General features: G+C 45.6%; 1 protein-coding gene across 6 annotated transcripts in view; it reads right to left on the reverse strand.

The window, feature by feature from the left end:
- LOC306841334 (nuclear factor 1 B-type-like) overlaps positions 1–20,823 on the reverse strand; it is a 56,155-nt gene that overhangs the window by 27,290 nt on the left and 8,042 nt on the right. For all 6 annotated transcript variants that reach the window (XM_079371158.1, XM_079371161.1, XM_079371160.1 and 3 more), the window contains exon 2: positions 20,065–20,596. In XM_079371158.1, the coding sequence (XP_079227284.1) occupies positions 20,065–20,596 (532 nt within the window). The remainder of the gene's footprint in view (positions 1–20,064; positions 20,597–20,823) is intronic.

A 20,823-nucleotide genomic window follows, 5' to 3' on the forward strand; every position in this document is an offset into this window, starting at 1 on the left:
TGGGAGTAATAAACAGTGTCACAGCAACGCATGGCATCCAGTCAGCCAAAGTGTTTAGTCACATGGGTAGAACGCATTACATCAGGAGCTTTCTCAGGATTTCGTGAACGTGTTGTTCTGAACTGTGAGTTTTGACTCGTTTGAATTCCAATTTACAGGACCGACTCTGGCTGGCATTGAAGGCTTCATATCAAACAAAGGTGTGTAGCAGCACGCATGCTGTGTCCTCAGGCATGGCAAGCCTAGTCCCACCTCGCTATTTAGGACGTTCGAATGTAAAGGGGCCTTTGTTTGCAAATTATTTCTGGGTTGATGCCAAAATGTTCGGATGATACACGGGACAAAGACGTGTGTCATCAAGCCTCACCTGACAGGTTTCTGTTTGTTTGCAGGGAGCGTGAATATGGTGGTTTTGTGATTGTACTCCCTTGCTATGATACGTTTAAGAAGTCCAGGCCTCCTCTTAAAATACAAGTCGAAGTTGGGCTGTCCTCCCGTCGCTGCTTTAGCCTTTCCCACGAGGCTCTCAAAACCGTAATCTCTTGAAATATTTGCACAGATGACGGCAGAGCTCGGCTGTTTTGACATGGAGCGGCATGAGCGAGATCGAGCACTCACTTTTTCCATCACTTTTTCAGGAACAGGAATTCCCCTTTTGCCGCTTTTCCTTGTAACCCGCCCGCATGCCTCCCGCTAACCCGTACACCCACCCCCCCTCCCCCTCCAGCGCTCCTTCCTCCACTTCCTCAGCCTGTTAGGATTTGTCCACTCAGGGCCACACCACAGGGGCCTTTACACCCGTCTCACAGCCAGCTCTCGCAGACCTTGCTGTTCCACTCGCCCAAGCGAATTGTTGTTTCCACTTTATCTGAGAGGGACAAAAGTTCATTCACAGAGATTGTGGGCGGGTTGGAGGGCAAACAGGGTTGCAGTAGGAGGACGAGTAGGGATGTAAAGATTGATTGTAAAATCGTGATGAAAATTGAATAATGACAGATGTAGTTCATCCAATGTGATGTGTCTTTGACTAATAACTATTTATAACAGACAGCGCCTGTTTGTGTTTTCAAGACTTGAGTTCATCTGAAATGTCCATCTGCCTCCCCTAACACAGGCTTTAGAAGTAGATTTAGAAAAGCACCAAACCTGCGCACTGATTTGTCGATGAAACTCTTCTAATGGAGCCACTCATATATTTACATGAATAAAATGAAGCAGGTGTTTCCCATTGTCTGTACTCTTCTTAAAATCCTCCTTTTTTTTTTTTTTTTTCAATCAAATCCGCTCCAGCAGATATTTTGTCATGAGCTATTCCCATTGGAGTCTTTAAAGCACTCTCCTTTCATATAACGCAAAAAAAACTAGAGTGGACATTAATGCCTCACATTATTAAATCAGAAAGGATGTGGTTTCATTTAAGGGGCGAATCCGTCCAAACGCCATACAATCCTAATCTCCCGATGCTACACAACGTTGCATTATGGGAACTTCAAGGGGATCATTCTGCAGTCTACTTTATAATCCCCCTTGTGGCCAGATTCTACATATATACATCTCTACATGCCAAAGTATTTCTTTCCTGAGGGCCTACTTGAGAGTGGGAGTAGAAAACACTATCACTTTGCTGACACTGACGGCACGACGGGCCTTGTTGCGATCACAGCTCTCATGAGGTTGGCAGCCCTGCAGAGACACTTCCCATTTGCGGTGCGGGGCTCGGTCCAAGCCACTTGAACTTGGCAGGGCTCACCTGGAACAGCCTACCAGTAGGACCGCCACAGAGTTTACCCCTCAGCCAGGGCGGGAGGCCTCGCTGTGAGCTACAACAGCTGATGCCGGCCACACCTCCAGAAATTCCCAAACTGTATACAATCGACTTCCAGGTATTTAATAAGGAAGAAGGAAGTGATGAGTTATGATCAGCTTGTCCTTTTGAGTCGGTTCAACAGCTTGTTTGACATTTTTTTGTTATTAGTTAAGACATCAACGCCAGGAAAACAAGCTAATGTGAAACCATTTTAATGTTTGTTTTTCTGTACAGTTTCATTTAAGAGAAGATGTTTGTGTCTGGTTTGGGGGAAAAAAAGCTGACCATATGTCTCAAGTGGAACATGACGTACTAAAGATTCACAAAGGACAGAATTGTGCATACAAGGTGACTTTTTTTTTTTTTTTTATCAATTGAGACAGAATTACACAGATCGTATGACACCATATGGAATTCTTTTTACACATAATGTATTTCCTTTGCAGGCGCTGTAAAAGGCAAGGCCTACAGGGAGTCCTCTTTAGGAGGAGGGGAGGGGAAAAAAGAGCTGGATGTATGGTGAGGAGGAGGAGGGGGGGGGGGGGGGTCGAGGGGTTTAGTGGGGCGGTCCAAGCACGCTCAGCGAAAATATGCCTCATGCACTCGTTGAACTTGGGGCCTGCGCGGGCTTCTCTCAAGGTTACAGGAGAGGCCTGTGCGGAGAGGAGCAGGAGAAAGAAAGAAAGCATGCAGCAGCAGTCCACACGCAACCAGGCTTCAACTGGACACGCTTTTTCCACTGCTTTCACATCAGAAATGTTTTGGGTTTTTTTATGATGCAATAAATGCTTTAAACGTGTAATAATTTAGAAAGCGTGACATAACATTTGAAACATGGCGTTAAAAAGTATCGCCACACATTCATCCTGGAGTGGTACTGTGAGATTCTGCTGCTCAGATAACAGGAGCAGCGAGCGACGGCCTCTGACACCACGTTTCCTTCCCTCCTCGGAGCCTGCCGGGACCCTGGGCCCATGTATCCGCTGCCGCGCCCCTGAGCCCCTCCACCACACAAAGGTAGGAAGCGGCAGCTCAGAGCGCCGCACATTGTAACGAGTTCCCTGGATCACCTCGCTTTAGCCGCACGCTGTTTGCGCACGGTTTGCCAGAAGGAAACCAGAAAGACAACAAGGCCCAGTAAATGCATCTGAAGAGGTTTCGCTTGAAAAAAGGGGGAGGACAGGGTTTTGAATGTGGAGAGTTAGCTTCAGATGTGATACAGCACACGAAGCAACTGAGTCTGGAACAGCAAACACAAACACATTAAGGCTTTCTGTACTGTGTCAGAGAAAATATTATCCATACGTTTCCAATCCAAAGTTGAACAGTTATGTATTTTTTATGTTTACTCTCTCTGTTAATCATATTATCGCACATTTGATGGTACGCAGCATTCAGGGCCTTCAAACCCACCTGTCAGGGGAATGTCAACATTGCTCTCGGTGCAGAAACAACAACTTGGGTTTGACTTAGCCTCGACAGAAAAGGGTCAAAGGCCAGCGGGTAGTAAACACTCAGCCCGAGGAATTGGTCACTTCTCCTTTCCCCGAGAATTAGCGGGCCATTAGCACCTCGTAAAAAAAAAGGCCACTTCTGTGCTTTACAACAGATTAGTCCAGCTCTCGTGCTAAACAGCAAAGGGAAGCGCTTCAATGTGATGGGGAAAAAAAAAGAAAAAGAGTTCCAGTGTTTGAGAAAGTGAAAAGCTACAGAGGAAATATGTGAACACAGGCTACTTTAATGCACAAATATAACTTTGGTTTAAGCTCATTAAAGGACAAAAACATTCTTTAGACTCTATTTCAGTTCACCCCCCCCAGCCCAAAAAAATAAGTATAAGATGAAGTGGGTCGTTCTCAAGTCTTGATTAAAGAAAGCATCCATTTTGCTCAAGTTGCCGCTTAGCAGACTGCAAAGTTCAGCTCTGCGACGTTGAAACTCTTATCTAGTGTCTTTAGTAAACAAGAGGAGGAAGGGAAAAAGAGCCCGGTGGAACATAATAAGGGGAGCATCAAAGCGGCTCCAGAAGAGAATCAGTCGGAGTATTAGGAGCCACTCGGGGTTGTCGATGCGATGACTTCCATGTCGCTGGAGAACATCTTTGTGGATGTAAAGCTGGCAAACAAATTAAGAGGGATGAAGTCGCACTTGATGGATTAGTTTTCGATTTATGGAGGCGAGTTGGAGTCGATGCACGGCAGAGGGGGGGGGGGGGGGGGGGGGGGGGGGGGGGGGGGAGTTACAGTAACAGACGCACATTTGCATATTTATTAATCAAGCTCTGAAGTTAAAAGGATGTCGTTTTTGTGTCAGACTTCGAGTGAAGTTTTGGACTCTTGACGTTGATCCAGCCGCGAGGATCTGAGCTAGCCTACAAACTCAACGCTGCTCTTTTCATGAATAAAGACTGCAACCTCCTTTCCCTCAGTTAACCTTGACAGCAGTCGAACAGCGAGTTCTGTAAACTCAACTGTAAGAGTATGACAGTGTGTGTGTGTGTGTGTGTGTCCTGGTTATGTATGCTGAGCAGTCGGCCTGCGGCAACTCCTCGGTCTCATCAGCACTTCATAAATGAAGGGTGTGGTGCAGGTGCTGTGTGAAGAGTGTGGAGGAACGACTCACAATGAGGGACAAGTTGCATAAATGTTTCAACTGAATGTACGGATGGTAAAAAAAAAAAAAGAAAAGAAAAAAAATGGCCGTCTTCTATGAGAGCAGTGCAGAAATCAGATGATTTTTCGGGCCCGTGCAATTTCTCGGTGACACATTTTCTGCGAAGGAACAAACGCGCACAGACGCTAGAGAGCAGGAGGAGAGTGACAGCGACACTTGGTGACACCAGAGCGCAGCCCTCCGTGTGATCCCACAGCCTCCTTCACGGGGGAACGTTCCCCCTCTTTCGCTGCTGTGCGTTCGTTCAATTAATGGCAGATCGTTTCAACGGAACCGTCCCCCTTCGCCACAAATATTCACTCCCAACTTTCCACACTCAACTATCAAGAGCAAGGACTGTGAACGTGTAATACTGAGAAAAATCATCCACGTCTGAGGTCATTCTTTTTAGCTGTTCTTCCACCCCTCACTGGGAAGAAAACCGAGGCTGCACTCGCCGGTGTTGTAAAAGTAAAAAAAAAAAAAAAACGCGTGATGGTTTTTAACCGATGCTCCTCGAAGCCGACGTCTCAAAACTCTCAGCTCCGGCACGCAGAGCTGGTGCTTGAGACATGAAAGGGCAGCTGCGACGTTTGGTTTACATTATGTCTTAGTGCTTTCTACAGTGTGGCCAGGGGATAAGCATCAGGAGAGGTTTATCTCTGTCACAGTGCTCTATGGAATATGTAAACACTATGTGTAATCAGTGCTACAGTGAAATGGAGTGCGGGGGGGGGGGCCGCCATCTTCCTCCCCGTGCTCAGACTCAAGTCTGCCAATCTGAAGAACCTTTGAGCCTATACGCTGGGTTTTTACTGGAGGATTGTTTGGTGGAAGAGCAAAGATGAATGAATGATTTCACTATTACTGAGGTGCTAACTTTCACTCAGCTAAAGAATGTTATTCTCATCTCCTTCCTCTTTTGGCTTAACTCTGTCAGTGTTTCTTTGTCTCCATCGTCCGCCCTGTGAGGCAGCGCCGCTCCTTTTTTGTGTGTGTGTGTGTGTGTGTGTGTGTGTGTGTGTGTGTTTTTTAGACTAAGAGTCTCTCTCCCATCCAGGGCCCAAGTTTTAATATGGTGTCCAATCAAAAGTGATTAAGCATCGCAGAGCACAAACAATGCTGGCCCTTAAATCTCTGTGAACCCTCTTTCACTGGGACGAATGAAAGAGCACTCTGTCTGCAGCGGCAGATGACAGACGCGAGCTTGAAGATAAGTCTCCGACATGAGCCCTTATCCTGTGAACACCCCGCCGCCCGCCCCTGAGAGAGAAATAAATAAAGAGAACGCAACAGGAAAAAAAAACAAAATGTGTGAAAGTGAAGGTTGCATTTCTTCATTCTTAAAGCGTTAACTTGCTTGAGAAGCCAAAACTCGTGGCACCAAACAAGTTCAGTGAGTGAGTCTGCGTTTACAGCTCAGCCTGAGGGACTGAAGTTGATAGACGACAAACGCTGTCAGACGTATTTGAGCGCGAACAAAAGCCTGTTGATTTGAAGGCCTAACTTCTCTAATTCAATAAATCACTGTCAAAATCACAAACCGATGGAAGTGCGGCGTCTTTGACACGAGAGAGAGAATTTTTTTTCTTTTTTTTCTCCCCGTGATTTGACAAGATACTTTCCCGCAAATCGTCGGGTCTCGCACACGCATTACCAACGATCACAAAGCATGATGTCTGCAGCGTGTAACGCAACACCCTGCACTTGAGGGTCTCGTTGAGGCTGCCATGAGAATCCTGCAGTAAACCAAACTGTTCTTCTCCTTTCTCGGACCAGCAAGGTTTGAATGAATAAGAAACACAACTTTAAGGTGGTGTTGTATTAACGCTCCTGTTATAACCCCCCCCCCCCCCCCCCCCCCAAAAAAAAATGACCTTCTTTCCATCCACTCGTTGTGTTTTCATGGGGTCACGATGAAGCTCACTGACAGAATGACAAAAACGTCCCTTACTTCCCATCTTCACAGAGCAAGCATTTGTGTTTGTTGTCACGCGGAGGATTGGAAGCTCAAAGGATGTTAACTTGTCGTACTGCTGTTTTAGAGGTTAAAAATAAATAAATATAATTGTACACTTAAAACACATACTTGATAACTAGCGCCCCAAAAGGTAAGTCACAAAGCCAACCATGCCTCACTTTCCTCTAACAGCTTCTAAAACAGACTGTAAAATCTTTTTAACTCGTCAAAGCAACGACCACATCGACGTCTGTCTTTATTTCACTACTAAGCTATTATTGACTTTGTGGCTACTGCTCCTGCTACTATCTGGCTGCATGACAGAGATTAAAGGTTATTTGCTCGAGTCACAGAGGCACCTCCTTCGACGCGTCCTCGTTGGATTCCCTTATCTGCATTTGTCTGGACAAATCTTGGACACAAAGCGCCCATTTTGTGCTCCTCTCTGTAGATCCTGTTACAGGGTTCCAGACACGACGCGCTCCACCAGCCGTGCCTCTGGGAGCACGGCGTTAGGCAGGGTGGGGGGGGGGGGGGGGGGGGGGGGGGGGAGCACGATTAGGTGCTTCCACAACTTCAATCATAAGATACATGTACGCTCGTCTTACGTCTCTGAGCACACTTTTGTGCCGTGATGGAGTAAAATGATCATCGGGGAGGGTGTGTGTGTGTGTGTGTGTGTGTGTGTGTGGGGGGGGGTGATGATGTCATGCTGTGAGAATTCAGATAGAGCCGACTCTACATCTCCGTTACCGAGCAAAAGAGAAGAAGCAGATCCAACAGTGTCTCCAAAGACGATAGTCATGTTGCACCTTCCGCCTGTTACTTGAGCTGCACCACTTTGTTTTTCCTTTGCAGCTCAACACGACTTTTTAAATCAATCAAACACGCAAACATGCAATTAGGACGCAGTTTGTTGCTTGTGCCGGGTTCTGGCTAAGTTAACTAACTCTAACCACGACTGCGCGGATACAGTTGGCTTCAGGTTGTTCTGGTGGCCCCAATTCTCCAGCGAGGTCAAAGGGCAAAGTACAACTAATGCAGTTAGTGAGCGGCAGAGTGAAGAGGAGAAAAGAGTGTTCGCTGACCTCATTCTGACAAGGACAGGAAGTGTGTTTCGCTGGAACCGTTTCGCAATCCTACTTTTTGTTTATACAGGTGGTGGGTGAGTCGAGCGAAATATGCAAGGAGCATGCGTTTTGCAACACCTCATTATGAATCCCAAACACAAGCAGCGTGTTTAAAATCACACACACACACACACACACACGTGGTACGTCCCTGCTTGTGACATTTGTAGGGGACGTGTCACTATTATAGGCTGTGTTCAATTCATCCCTCTGTCTCCATTTCTAAGTCAGGTTTACGGTCCGAGCGCTGTCAAACGCCGCTCTGCTCGGGTGTCGTCCACTGAGTGCTCGCCTCCCAGAACAGAGGCCTCTGGTTGGCTCGTGTGTTTGGCTGCGGGGCCGTCTCATGCAACAACATCCACTTGGCCAGAGTTCAACCCACGTGGAAGGCTACAATAGCCCAAAGGTGGCTGCCCAGACCATTGTTTATGCAACAGCACACTGCTGCCAGGTTAAAGGGAGAAGAGCAAGACGCCGGATAAAACAGCCACAGCTTCTGTATGCAGGATTCCAGCCCTACAAACACAGTTTAGTGACACGTTATGATGACTCATATGTGTGTGACATGTTTCGTCTTGGCTGTTGTCAACGTTGCAGAAACAAAAATGTACACGACATGTTGAATTCATAATGCATTTTTGCCCTTTTGGAGAACGTGATGTCCTTCAGCAGAAAAGTCATGGTTACACTTTCATGAAACATTTCTTGGGAAGAATAATGCAATGAAAATATTCTTTTGAAGGTAATGACCGATGTTTTTAGATGATTTTCTCACAAAAGAAGCACAATGTTCAAAGTACTACACAAATGGAAATCTGATACCCTAACCAAAGCTATTAAACTTTGATAAAACTCTACCCAAACTAAATAGATTTTTACGCCTTAACAGCTGAAGCCTGAATACAAACCCATGCATAAGTTAATGTAGCGCCTATCTTCTTTTCACACTAACCAGCAAGGTGAGCCAAATCCATTACATCCTGAAAAGAATCCACACAACAGCTGTTTGGTAAACATACCAAAGTAATTGTTCCGAATGCCTTACTTTAACACAGATTAAATGCAATTAGAGTCTGTTTATCTAACCACAACAAGTCTCTCTGCCAAAAAGAAAAAACCTCTGTCATTGTTTCCTCATGGTTCTGCTCGGAGGGATTACAAATGGAACTAGGAGATTTTTTTTTTTTTTTTTTTCAAGCGTAGCTTCCTTGTGTACAGGAAGGGACTTTTATATACAAACAAAGTGAATGCTCAGCGTATAGGGACAATATAGAGATGGGGGGGGGGGGGAATGGTTGGATAAGGCAAGGGTCTTCTGAGGTGAATATGAAGAATTTAGGTCAGTGCAGCCGAAACATTTAACCAGCTCAAGCCGCTGCAGCCCGGTGGAAATAGCACGGGAGGCCAGGGAGAGGAAAACCAGTGCGTCACAGCTCCCGGCCCGATTCCAGGCTCCCCCACAACGCAAACAAGAGCCATAACTTCCCTAATGATCCCGGATCATGTACGCCTCGGACATGCTCCGCCAATAGGGAGTGCTTCCTCTCCACCTTTGACCTCGCAGAGGGGCGTGCCTGCCCTTGACTCTGCCTGACGCTCAGAGCGTGCAAGCGCGGAACAAGCGCGCGGACGAGGAGAGAGAAGCAACATTTTGAGGTCTTTTTTCGAAAATGTTTCCCACTGTGAAAACTCTCTAATCCATTTGTTTACAAAACCTTCCTGCAACACTCCTGTAAAATCCCAATTTAAGACCCAACAAATCTCTTAATATATTTGCCAAATCTTGATGATCTGATTCTCTTTCAATCTCCCTATTACACACAAATGCGCCATGAATCAGAAGTCCAAATCCACACACACTCACACACGCACACACACATTGTAAACAGTCTTTATTAAGACGTGAGTGCTTGTATAAACATAGCCAAGCCCCATTGAGGGTCCGGGGTTGGGTCGAACAATAAGAGGGGGAAAGTTGCTGGACGTTCCTCACAGACGGTGTGTACAAAATCCAATTATCAGAGCCACGGCATTAACATTCCAGCAGTCTGGCAGGTGACGGCTCCGTCTTTTCAGCCCACCCACCCCCCCCCCCCCCCACCCACCCCACCAGCATGGGATGGAGTCGCCCGGCAGCACCTCAACAATACACACTCACAGACAGAGCCTTCTTCAGCTCCCCCCTTCGAGGATCCCCAAAGTATTGAGACATATAGAGAGGGAAGAAGGCAAAGAGTGGGGAGGCAGATTGGGGGGGGGGGGGGGGGGGAGTCTGGGTTCCACCAGCGACACTGGTCTTTTCTTCAGGAGATCAGCGCAACCAGCCTCGCCGGCAGTATCAGTCAATGGGGCATTCTTCTCCTCTCTGTATCTGGGTGAGAATATGTTGATCGTTGATAACATTGCTTTGATTGCCATAATGGGGAAACCACTTTTTGTTTCAGGCGTTTGCCTCGAAAACAGAGCGCGCTTTGTCAGCCCCGGGATGACGTCCGTGGCATACAAGATGCCCATTTAAAAAAAAGGTCTAACGGTACAACAAAAACAATGTTGTTCTTGGGTACAGGGCCAAATTGATAATGGGTTAAAGTAAAGTCTGTAACCAAAGGCCCCTGAGCGACAACACCGCAAGGAAGTTTCACTTACACACGTACAATGCTGAAAACCAATTTAAAACAACCGTTATAAAATCATACCTTCTTACGTTTTGTAATCAGCCTGTGCATCTCCTTTCTGCATTAAACCCTGATGAACTCTAATGAAGCCAGCCGACAGGCAACATCGACAGTTGTTCTTTCCTTTGCTTTACATGCAGTACATTTAGTCCTTATCACTACGGGATGTGGCGTACGTGATCGGGTGCATGTGATATGCAACGCCTCTGCCTGGTGTCCTGCCTTGTACCCTTGTCAGGTCCTATATATAAACATACATCTGGGCTCCATTCTGCTCTTTCCATTAAGTCATGTCTCTTTATTAATGTTTCATATTATATATCCAAGGCAAACATATTTTATTGATAAAGTTGGGGATATTCTGACACACTGAAAGCTGGAGAAAATACTTCTTTATTGTTAAATGGCAACTGATAATAAAAAGTGAACAAAAATAACTCTTTGTTGATTGAATAATTGATTAATCCGCTAAACACAAGCAGCAGAGTACAGTACAGTACAGTACATGATCCCCGCAGATTCCTTAAGCCCCGTCACCAAACACCCCGCGTGGGGATTAAGTTAAGAGTTGAAAGTGTGTTCAAGTGTGTGCGATAGTTTTCAGGGAATTATACAAGCACTTACATAGACGTCAATGGTTTTAAATCATATAGAAATAGCACTAAAGCTTTAGAGCTTCATATTATTACTTTAAAGCTTTATATTATTTTCTCGATCTTACTTTTTTTGGTTTGAACTGACCTATATTCATTGCTTTCTGTAACAAAGAATTCTCCTTTTTCTGCCCAAAAAGCCTTTTTTTTTGTTTGAATGATTTTGCTCTCTGTATGTTTCACTGTCCGCGTTTGCTGTGTAATGTTGGTCAAGTGTCTTGTGGTTTTCTCCACACCCACCAGAAGGCTTGCGCGCGGTTAATTATTCTTGGAAGAAGGATGAAAAAACAGAAACCTTTTTTTTTTTCTTTTTTTTTTCAATAGCTCAGCAGCGGTTTCCCATTCATAACAGTTGGCAAAGGTTTTTGCGCTGCCTGCCAGAGATCACACCCCAACCATTTTCATTTTCCTTCATCCATTTGTTTCATTCATGTCATAGATTTGGCAGGGGCCGCCATCGTTTTCCTGATGGCCGTCGACCCTTCAGCACTCTTCTTTTGAGTCTCGAGCTTCAGAGGGAACTAAAGAAATGTAAGCAAAATCATGTAAAACTCTGCTGATGTGCTCTTGGACAGAGAAAGACTCCACGTACTGAAACTTTTCCTGGCAAAAGGGATGAATATTATTGGATTTGTGTATGTGAGTAGCAGTGTTGGAATAAATCCAAAATGAAAAAAAAAACAGTGTGTGGGTTTACATCCCCTGAGTTTTTACTATACTATCCTTTAAGGTTGCAGAGGTAGTAAATGCACGCTGTAAAGCACTCTCCTGCCACACTTTAAGTGAATTACACAGTGCATTCAGCTATCTGAGGCACAGAGAAACAGCAGTTTATCATCATACAACTACTGGAACTCTGCCCACTGACAGGAGAGCTATATCACACACAGCTCCCACCCACAAGGTCAGCAAACACTCCGCTAAATCTATCAACTGCAGCTGCTTGCATATGTTTTAATGAACGTATGTAAGTTAAATACATGTGAGATCATGTGTATGTGTTCAACCAGGCTAATATATACCGTACAGCAGATACAGATCGTACTTTAAGGGGAGCAACTTGGGAGTGTAAGTGTCTAATGCAACCAAGGCTCTTTAGCGCCAGGTACCAGGATGGAAACAAGCAAGATGGCTGCCGCGTCTCGCTCCACGCTGGCCCTTCCAGTGTCACCCACCACCTACTATCTGTATGACGTGGCAGGCTGGCTTACAGGAGCGCCGAGGAGAAGAGAAGAGTCTCCTGGGGCGGTTGGCTCAGCGAGCAGGGCCAGAGGATGGCTGCACCGTGGATTAGGGCCCCACAGTGGTCCATTGTTAATTGGGCGCCATGTGTGAAAGCTACAGAGAGATTAGTTTGTACAGCTGCTGCCATTTGTCATAACTGCCCTTAACAAGACACACATGGCAACGCAAACTTACAGCCAGAGGTTTTACAGAAAAATGGGAGAAGAGAAAAAAAAATGTCTGGTGGGCGGCTAATATGTTTGTGAAGCAAAAATGCATGAGCAGATAAAGATGTTCTTGGAAACCCCAAACAGACTCAGCTGGGGTCCCACATGAGACGATGTGTTTGAGTGTTACTCATTTTACCATCTGTAGCCAGGGCAGCTAGGGTCATTGTTTGAACGGCTCTAAAAACTCAGACCGCAGGTTACCAAAAAAAACAGTCGTAAGATCTAAAGAACATCAGCCATTCTATCATAAATCTCTAATTAGAAGGTCTGTGCGTTATTATACAGGCAACAGAGGGACTGTACAGAAAATAAACATTAGGGAGTGTTACAGCCTCGTGCTCTCTTGTAAGCTAAATTACCTTGGTGAAGTAGGCTACAACATGAGGTTTAAAAGAGCCACGTTAAAGTAGAGTTATTTTTTGGTGAGATTCCGCAGTGTAATTGTGGGTTGTCGGTCTGAGCACATGTTGGAGGCCTAATTACAATCTTGACTTGGTAAATCCGGAGCGAGCCTTTAAAGAGCTCTCACTTTCAATGTTTGCCCCGACAGATACTAACTGGGCGCTGTTGTTAGTGAGAAAGTTGCGGCTCATTGAGTCTAAACGTAGTCTTTTGAGATGATGGTGCAGGTGAGTGATAATCTGATTTGTGCAGTAAATGGGTTCGCGGTGTTCTGCATGCACATGTTTAAAGATTTATGAGTTTAAACGTGTGTCCTAAAGAGAGCGTTTTTGTGTTTGCATTGAACATTTTGGAAGGCTTTTCTTAGCCTTTTTGCAAGTTAGGACAGCAGAATGTATTTGGAGCCAGAGCAATTAAATGTATAGACCAGTAATTTATTCTCAAAAATAAAAGGCCTTATTAACCAATTACTTTAAGTACAGTATGCTCCACACAGTATTGAGCGAGCTATGTTCAATACAAATCCATGCACAGTGCACTAAATAACCTCATCTGAACAAATAACTTCATTTTTGTGCTTTTTATTCGACTTAACTTCACATATTGTTAGCAGCTGATGCGAGCTTTTTGAGAAGTCAACCTGACATATGTGAAGGAGGAGTTGAAGCTCTTTGGCGAGCCTTGACAACTCAATGGGGCGCTGATGAATCCGTCCCGAGCAGGCCATTCCCAAGCCCCAGACACCACATCCCCTCTTTGACCCGCTGCACTGACATTAGAAAGAAATCCTCTGGGGATTCTTTCCCCACCCCAAACAGCAACCTGCCCACCCAAAAGAACATTTTGCACAGCGCTGTGACGGCGGGGTCTTTTTTTTCTTTTTTTTCTTCTCCGTCCTGCTCAGGTCTTGTCGAGCCGTCACACTGATGGGATGTACTGTACTGCCAGACAAAAGAAGAGACAACCATCACTCTGGGCCACTGATCGGCCCTGTCTGGACTGAAAAGACTTTGATGGGGTGAGGCTGGGAGGGGGGTTGCTGCACAGAGAAGTTAGTGTCTCCTGGGCAACCACTCTGATTGTCTGCCCCTGCCTGAAGTTGCCCATCGCACCCCACCTACTTCCCTTCCCGTTTTTTCTTCTCTTCATTGGCTGTTCAAAAGACTCCTTCCTGAGCAAAGGGGACTGGCTTTTGCATAAAATCCTGGACTTAAGGGTTCTTTTCTCCTCGTTGGCTGGAAATAATGTGAGCGACAGGAAATTGTCACATGACTTTGGTTTATCCTCTTCCACTGTTCTTATTCCTCTCAAACACACTGACATGTCCAGGCAGATGGGACAACACGCGCTGTAGCAGTTGCACTAGTCGGATGATGAGGAAGAGATGGGCAGCAATTGGATGGTGAAACTCATGGCACAGGGAGGGTTTGCTTTGTAAGGCAGGACAGTGAGGTGCAGTGTAGTGCCTGGGACAGGGGTGAATGTACCCATTTGTCTTCATTTGGGAGGACCGGCAGACAGGGTGGGGGGTGTGTGTGTGTGGGGGGGGGGAATCTATCCGGGAGAAGTGGGAGGTGCCGGTCCTCCAGTCAAGTGGCCTCGGGGGGATTTGAAATGCATTTGGGGTCCTCCCTGAAAGCCTGGGAAAGTGTGGGGAAGCTGAGATCTTAACCATCGACTAATGACACAAACTGCGGTCCTTAACCAAGTCAAGCCACGAATGCAAAACTGAGCTGAAACACTAAAATAGACTTTAAATTGCCTCAAAATGCCAATGAAAGGCCTTGTCCAAGTTTTTTTTTTGAAGGATGCAACAGCAATAATGGTGACTCAAGCACATTAAACACACTGTTAAAAGGAAAAGAGGGAGCTGTAAATTTTTGGGGAGAAAGAAGGCATCCACATTTCTCAGTGGCTTCTGCTCCGAGTTGCCTTGTTTCCATGGAGATTTATGTACACATGGCACACAAAAGAGGGCTAAGGAGGTAACATGGCCTGTTTAAGCCTTGAGGTATTTGCTCGAGCAAAACCCTGCTGCTAATAACACAAGCTTCATACTGAGCCAGGCAACCTGGCTGCACTGCACACTGGTTTGTGTTTGAGAAAGACCAGGATGAGAACGAAGGCGGACCAAAGTCACATGGAGATCGCAAACAAGCAAATCTGCTGGACGAGGGGGGGTGAAGACATTTCGGAAGAAAGAAAGTAAGAAAGAAAAAAACCGGGATGAAATAAAAAAGGAAGGCAAGTCTCAAGCAAGAAGCCATAGAAAGAAAGAACACTGCAAAACATAAATAGCTGCGGGGTTAAAAGAAAAAGGATCGGGAAGACATTTAGTGGGAAGCGGAAATCAATAAGGCAAGCGGTGAAGCTGGGAGAGAGTTCTAAGTGGATTAGATTGAGCGAATGTGTTCGATAGGTTATGGCTCTGAGAGAGAGGTAGCCAGACACCGCAGGCTCTATTGCATACTAATAAGGAAGCCAGAATGGAAGCTAAGCACAGGGTTGTGCGGTTCAATCTGAAGATTTTCTATATGGCTCTGGAGTCAACGGTCAGGGGTTTTCCCAGGATTTGTGCTTTACGATCTTACTGATTTTGTTCACTGTTAAAAATTCATGTCCAAAAATAAAAACCCAGCTCTACTCACAAAACAACCATTCCTGAGTCTTTTTCCAAAATCATTTCTGCAGGAAAAGGAGCTGAAGAACTTGAACGCCTGAATGTGCATCTGATTAAACCAAGAAAAAAAAAAAGGAACACAAGCAGTAGTGTCCTTAACGCTGTCTGCTTGCAACAACTTTTGTTTCGCACTTCTGGCATAAACCCAGCCACCCCTTCTCTGGCCAAGTGCCTGGGCCTGGGACAGCTGTCATGGTTGGAGTCCCGGTCTTGAGGCAAAGCCAGGGCCGAGGAAAAAGACAAGAGACTGCGAGAGAGAAGGAGCGAGCGAGTCATTTGGCTGGGCAGTGTGCCACAGGGGTGATTCCTGATGGTAGAGGAGGATAAGGGGATGAAGAGGAGGGAGGGATGGGATGTTGTGCTTAGTCACAGACCTCCACTGTGACCCAGAAGGTCAGGCCTCCGCACTGGCCGCCTGACCAAAGCCTTGAAGGCAGCCAGGCGTAAAACAAGATGCAAACAGCTACCAAACACAGCATGGCGAGCAGGCAGTGGCCGGTCTTGAGGCAAGGATGGAGGGGATTTGAGAGGGGGGGAGTCAGTGGTACCTACTCCCCATCACTTAGACCAGTGAAGCAAGGGACCACCAGCAAGACCAGAAGCAGTGGAGGGGGAGCAAAGACAAGCAGTTGCCAAAAGACCACCAGTGATCCTTAGATTGCCGCAGTTTGACCCTGATTGAAGAGGTCAACAAGGGGGGCTTACGATCAGCACTCCCGCCTCCCCTTCTGACCACAACCCCCCCCCCCCCCTCCCCTCCCCCAGGCAAAAAAAAGTCTTCCTCCTCCACGTGCCCCAGGCCCTTCAAACCAGGCATTTTCACTGATCTGTTTTGCTCAATTAAACTTCAGAGGACACCCTGTCACATCCCTTAGCAGGGGTCACGACCCCGGGGCAGAGGTTAAGTCAGGCGCTCGTAAAACAAGGTCTCCATTAACACGGCAGCATGTATTCAGAGGTAATCCCTGCATGTCAACAGGCCATCAGGACTGTGAAGGAAAAAAAGTTGCGTTTTACTGAGTGTGTGTGTGTGTGTGGGGGGGGGGGCAAAGGTAATGATGTTTTATGGCTGCGTTAACTTCGAGCACTAGAATTATGGGAAAGCTGCTTAACCCTGACTTCACTGGTCTTGCTCTGGACTACCCGAAGAAATGATTCTCTGTCATTGGAAGAAAAACAGGAAGGGAAGTCAAATCATTCCCATACAAAGAATTGTACACTTTGACTGTTGTGTGAAATAATCACATATCATTTAAAAATATTGATTTGAAACTTTCCATTAACTACAGAATTGTATAGTTTCTAAGAGCAGACATGCATAAGCTGAGATGAGAGCTTTCACTCAATACAATAGTAATGAGCGGCTTAAACAAAACCAAATACAAACGAGGCCTTGAGTACTCTAACATGTCGGAACAGGACTTATCTGCATGCCTTGTTACAACTATTCCATCAAGCTGTCAAAACTGGATATGCAAAATATGGACAGAGAAGGGGAGAAGCAACGATTTCAAGAAGAAGAAAAAAGATAGAGAGAGACACTCCTTGTTTAATCAGATAACCATAAAAGAGCACATTGGAGTAAAACAACAGCGGGAGAGAGAGAGAGAGAGAGAGAGAGAGGGAGAGAGAGGCTGGGGCCTGTATAGAACCCTGCTTGCCAGTTGGCACAATGGATGCCACAACCCCCCACTCCCAGCATCCCCTCACCCCCCCTCCCCCCCACCCCAGCCTATTTCCCAGCGGGCATTCATCTGGGCATGCACATGGGTGCTAGAGCTCTGCCTGGCTAAACGCGTCTGTGCCCCAGAACAAGGGGGCTGAGTGCCCTCTCTAAATTCACCCTGCACACTCGCTGCCAACCCGCCGACCTTTCTCAGGCAGCAACACACCACAGTGAGAAAACAAATACACTCTGGACTTGTGGATTTTTGCCATCATTTTTTTTTTCTTCTAATTACTCTTCAGGAAAAAAATGGCAACAACATATTTCACGTCATGTGACTACACACCGCCAGGTAACAGGACACAGAGAGCACATTTAAAAAAATAAAAAAAAATTCCCAGCAGTTTGCACACACACACACACACACATTTGAAAAAAAAAAAAAAAAAAAAAGATTTTGTGGAAGAGGGAAGCGTTTGCTGATTCCTCGGCGTTTGATTGTATGTTTGTTTGTTTCGTGCAGTTGCAGCAGAACAAAGGCGGCGGCTTCCATTCTGCCACTGTCAAAAAACTTTCCAACGTGCCCACTGCATTGCGGATGCCAACCAACGAATCAAAGGCATGCTGCAAGCAGACAAAGAGGGTTTGATGCCAACCTCCAAACCTCTAACAACCATTACTGGTGATTTGCCTGCCTCCCTGGCACCGAGCGAAACAAAATGGCGGTGCACCACACGCTACCACAATATGGCTGCATTGTCTGCAAGCGGGCACTGCTTGGTTACTTGAAGAAAAGAAGAAGATGCTTAAGCTCGCAAAAACAGTAGTGGGGGGGGGGGTAAAAAAGCATGGCAGTCTCTGTGATCCCGGTGAAAGAATGCCATTTTGTTTTTGCCAAAGTTTCATCTCACTGAAACTCGAGGACAACGGTTAATAATCGCTCTGATCCGCATTGCGAATTGAATTCAACTTTCATAAGAAAGAGAACATTATGTCCCAATGTATTTCAAACACTACATTAACCTTCCTGCCAAATATTCTCTCATTCACGACAAACACTTTTTTTTTTTTTTCCTTATAAAGAAGCGGGGTAAATAACATCCTTTATGTACGATTCAAAGTCTAACTTATCATATAAATGGTAAATATCACGGGGGGAAAAAAACAAAAAAACCCTAAAGAGCCATTCTCAACTCGGTGCTGAAGAGTTAAAATGCAGCAGATGCAAACTAGAGAAGCGGTGGCATCCGACAAAAGACACAAAAGGGGGTCTGATGCCAACCCCGATGCCAGTGGCAACCATTATTGTCTGTGTGCTGTGCCTTCTGCTGTCGCTGGCACTTCTCAAACACAAAATGGCGCTCAGGGTTTGGTGATAATGAGCTAGCTTTAGCAGCGTTTCTCCCTCAGCAGCAAAGTATTGCTGGGCATTTGGTTGTGCTGCAATAGATTTCATACAGGGGAATTTGGAGAGGGAATACTACAGGGGGGGATTCCTATGGTTTCAACGGATGAAGGAAGGGGGATCAAAGATGAGGCAGTATATACTCCATTTCACTAATGACACTAAAAACATGACTTACAGTTTTTTCAGATGGGAGCCTAAAATTGTGCACAAACATTAAGATGTGTGTGTTTAAATAAGAATGCTAAAGAGCACTGATTAATCATGTTTGAACATTTAATTTTGTCTGCTCTTTGTTACTGTTTCCTTCTCCTTGACCTGAGGATCAAATATCAGATTTGAAAGTGACGAGTGAGGGAGGAAAAGTCTTCACGTGTTTCATCCTTTTTACGGGAAAGTAAACGGGGACAGAGAACCCTCAGAACGACACTGTGAAAACAAACTTCCAGCGCTACGTTTTGGCTTCATTTGTCGGTCTGCGCCACGGCCCTAAATCCCAGCGCTCATCAGTGTGTGTGTGTGTGTGTGTGTGTGTCAGCCTTTTGGTTTTATCGTCACAGACAAAAATACACAAGAATGGATCATACCAGGAATCAAAATGTGCTAAATGAGCTCCATTTGAAAAGGTGTGTGGAAGCAGGCCCTAAAACATGTTGTTTGAAATGTCTGAATCCTCACTGAAACGTGAGGAGAAAGAAACCAGCTTTTCAGGACAAAAAAAAAAAAAAAAAAAAAGGCGATGTTTTCTATTTCAGCACAGAAACAATCAAACATCACGCAGGATTGATAAAAGAAAACAATATCTCATATTTACTAATAAAAATACATCAAATGTATTGCTAATAATATTTAAAATGCCTTCTAATCAAAGTGGTAATGTTACTCTTTTTTTAATATAGTGGACATTTATTTACAAAATACAACTGTCAGTCAAATTAGATTTTTTTTAAATCAAAAATGTAAACAACGCGACATTATTAATAGAGAATAAAAAAAGGCGTGATTTATTCTCAGAGTTGAGAAACAATCGGTGTGTTAACACATAATTGTACTAAAAATGGATTCCTGTTGCTGGAACATGGTTTAAGTAACTACTGATAGAATCTGTATTTATTTGATGTCATCAGTCGGTCCATAAATGTCACTCCTGAATGTGCAGAGGAATAGAGAGCTGCACTGTGTGTGCTGTTGTACGAGCCATGAGAGCTTGAGTTTGTCTGACCGAAAAAAAAAAAAAAAGAAATCCCTGTCCAAATACGAGTAAGTGAATAATGAGTGAACATGATTAAAAGCTGCTGCTGGGTTGAAGCAGAAGGAACTTCTCACACATGTCCTGTGCTTCATGTGTTTGTCTTTTTGTTTACTTATGAGCCATTTATGATCCATATTAAAGTGTACGCCGCTTACACGCTGAATCCATGATTGCATTTCTTTTGTTTATTCATCAGCCAGATGTCGTGGTGAGTTCAGACAGTCTCACTAAAGACAGCCAAAAATAAGACACATGACCCTTGACCTCTCCAAGCCACCATTCACACGTGCGAGTTATCTCAAACACACAAAGTAAGAGCTGAACTTACCTTGGTCCTGGACATAGTATGCTAGAAACAAGTCCAGCTCCTTGACCGATACTGTGATATGGTGAGGCTGGACACAAAGTGCTGGGTTGGCGCAAAGTGGGGACTTGACGAGGCGCTCGCCGTCTGTACTTTCCAGAGGGATGCCTTTGAAGAGGATGACCATCACCAGGTCCAGGCGCCAGACTTTGTCGGCCTGCCGCAAACAGTCGATCCGGCGGATCTTGCCCTTCTGGTCCGGGTTGGAGAGCACGCAGCACGGGTGCTTCTTCCCCGTCACGCTGAGGACAAAGTCCTCCCGGTACTCCTGCCGAATGTCCTTACGCAGCTTGGCCAGCAGCCTGGACGCCCATTTCTGCTTCACCTCGGGCTTCTCCCCCAAAAGCTCGTCCTTGACCGCGCGCTCCTCGTCCTTGGACATCCGCTTCTCGTGCTTCTTGAAGTACTTGCGTTTTCGGGCCTGGAGGTTGAACCACGTGTAGGCGATGGCACGGACGTGTGGGAGAAGCGCCTCGATGAAGGGATGAAATTCATCCTGGAGCATCCACACACATACACACACGGAGAAAAAAGGAACGAGAGAGAAAAAGAGAGGATCGTAAGCAGAAGCTCTTGTCATCAAGCATGGAGAAGAAATATGAGTTTAGTCAGCTACTAATCTGAGGCAGAAGGGAAGGCAGACCACAAATAAACAATTCCACATAACCAGACACACAACATCTTGTTTGAAGTTTCATCAGCGCAAATTCAAGTGTAAGTGTT

This window comes from Symphodus melops (assembly GCF_947650265.1).
Source record: "Symphodus melops genome assembly, chromosome: 20".
In the NCBI taxonomy this organism is placed as follows: domain Eukaryota; kingdom Metazoa; phylum Chordata; class Actinopteri; order Labriformes; family Labridae; genus Symphodus; species Symphodus melops.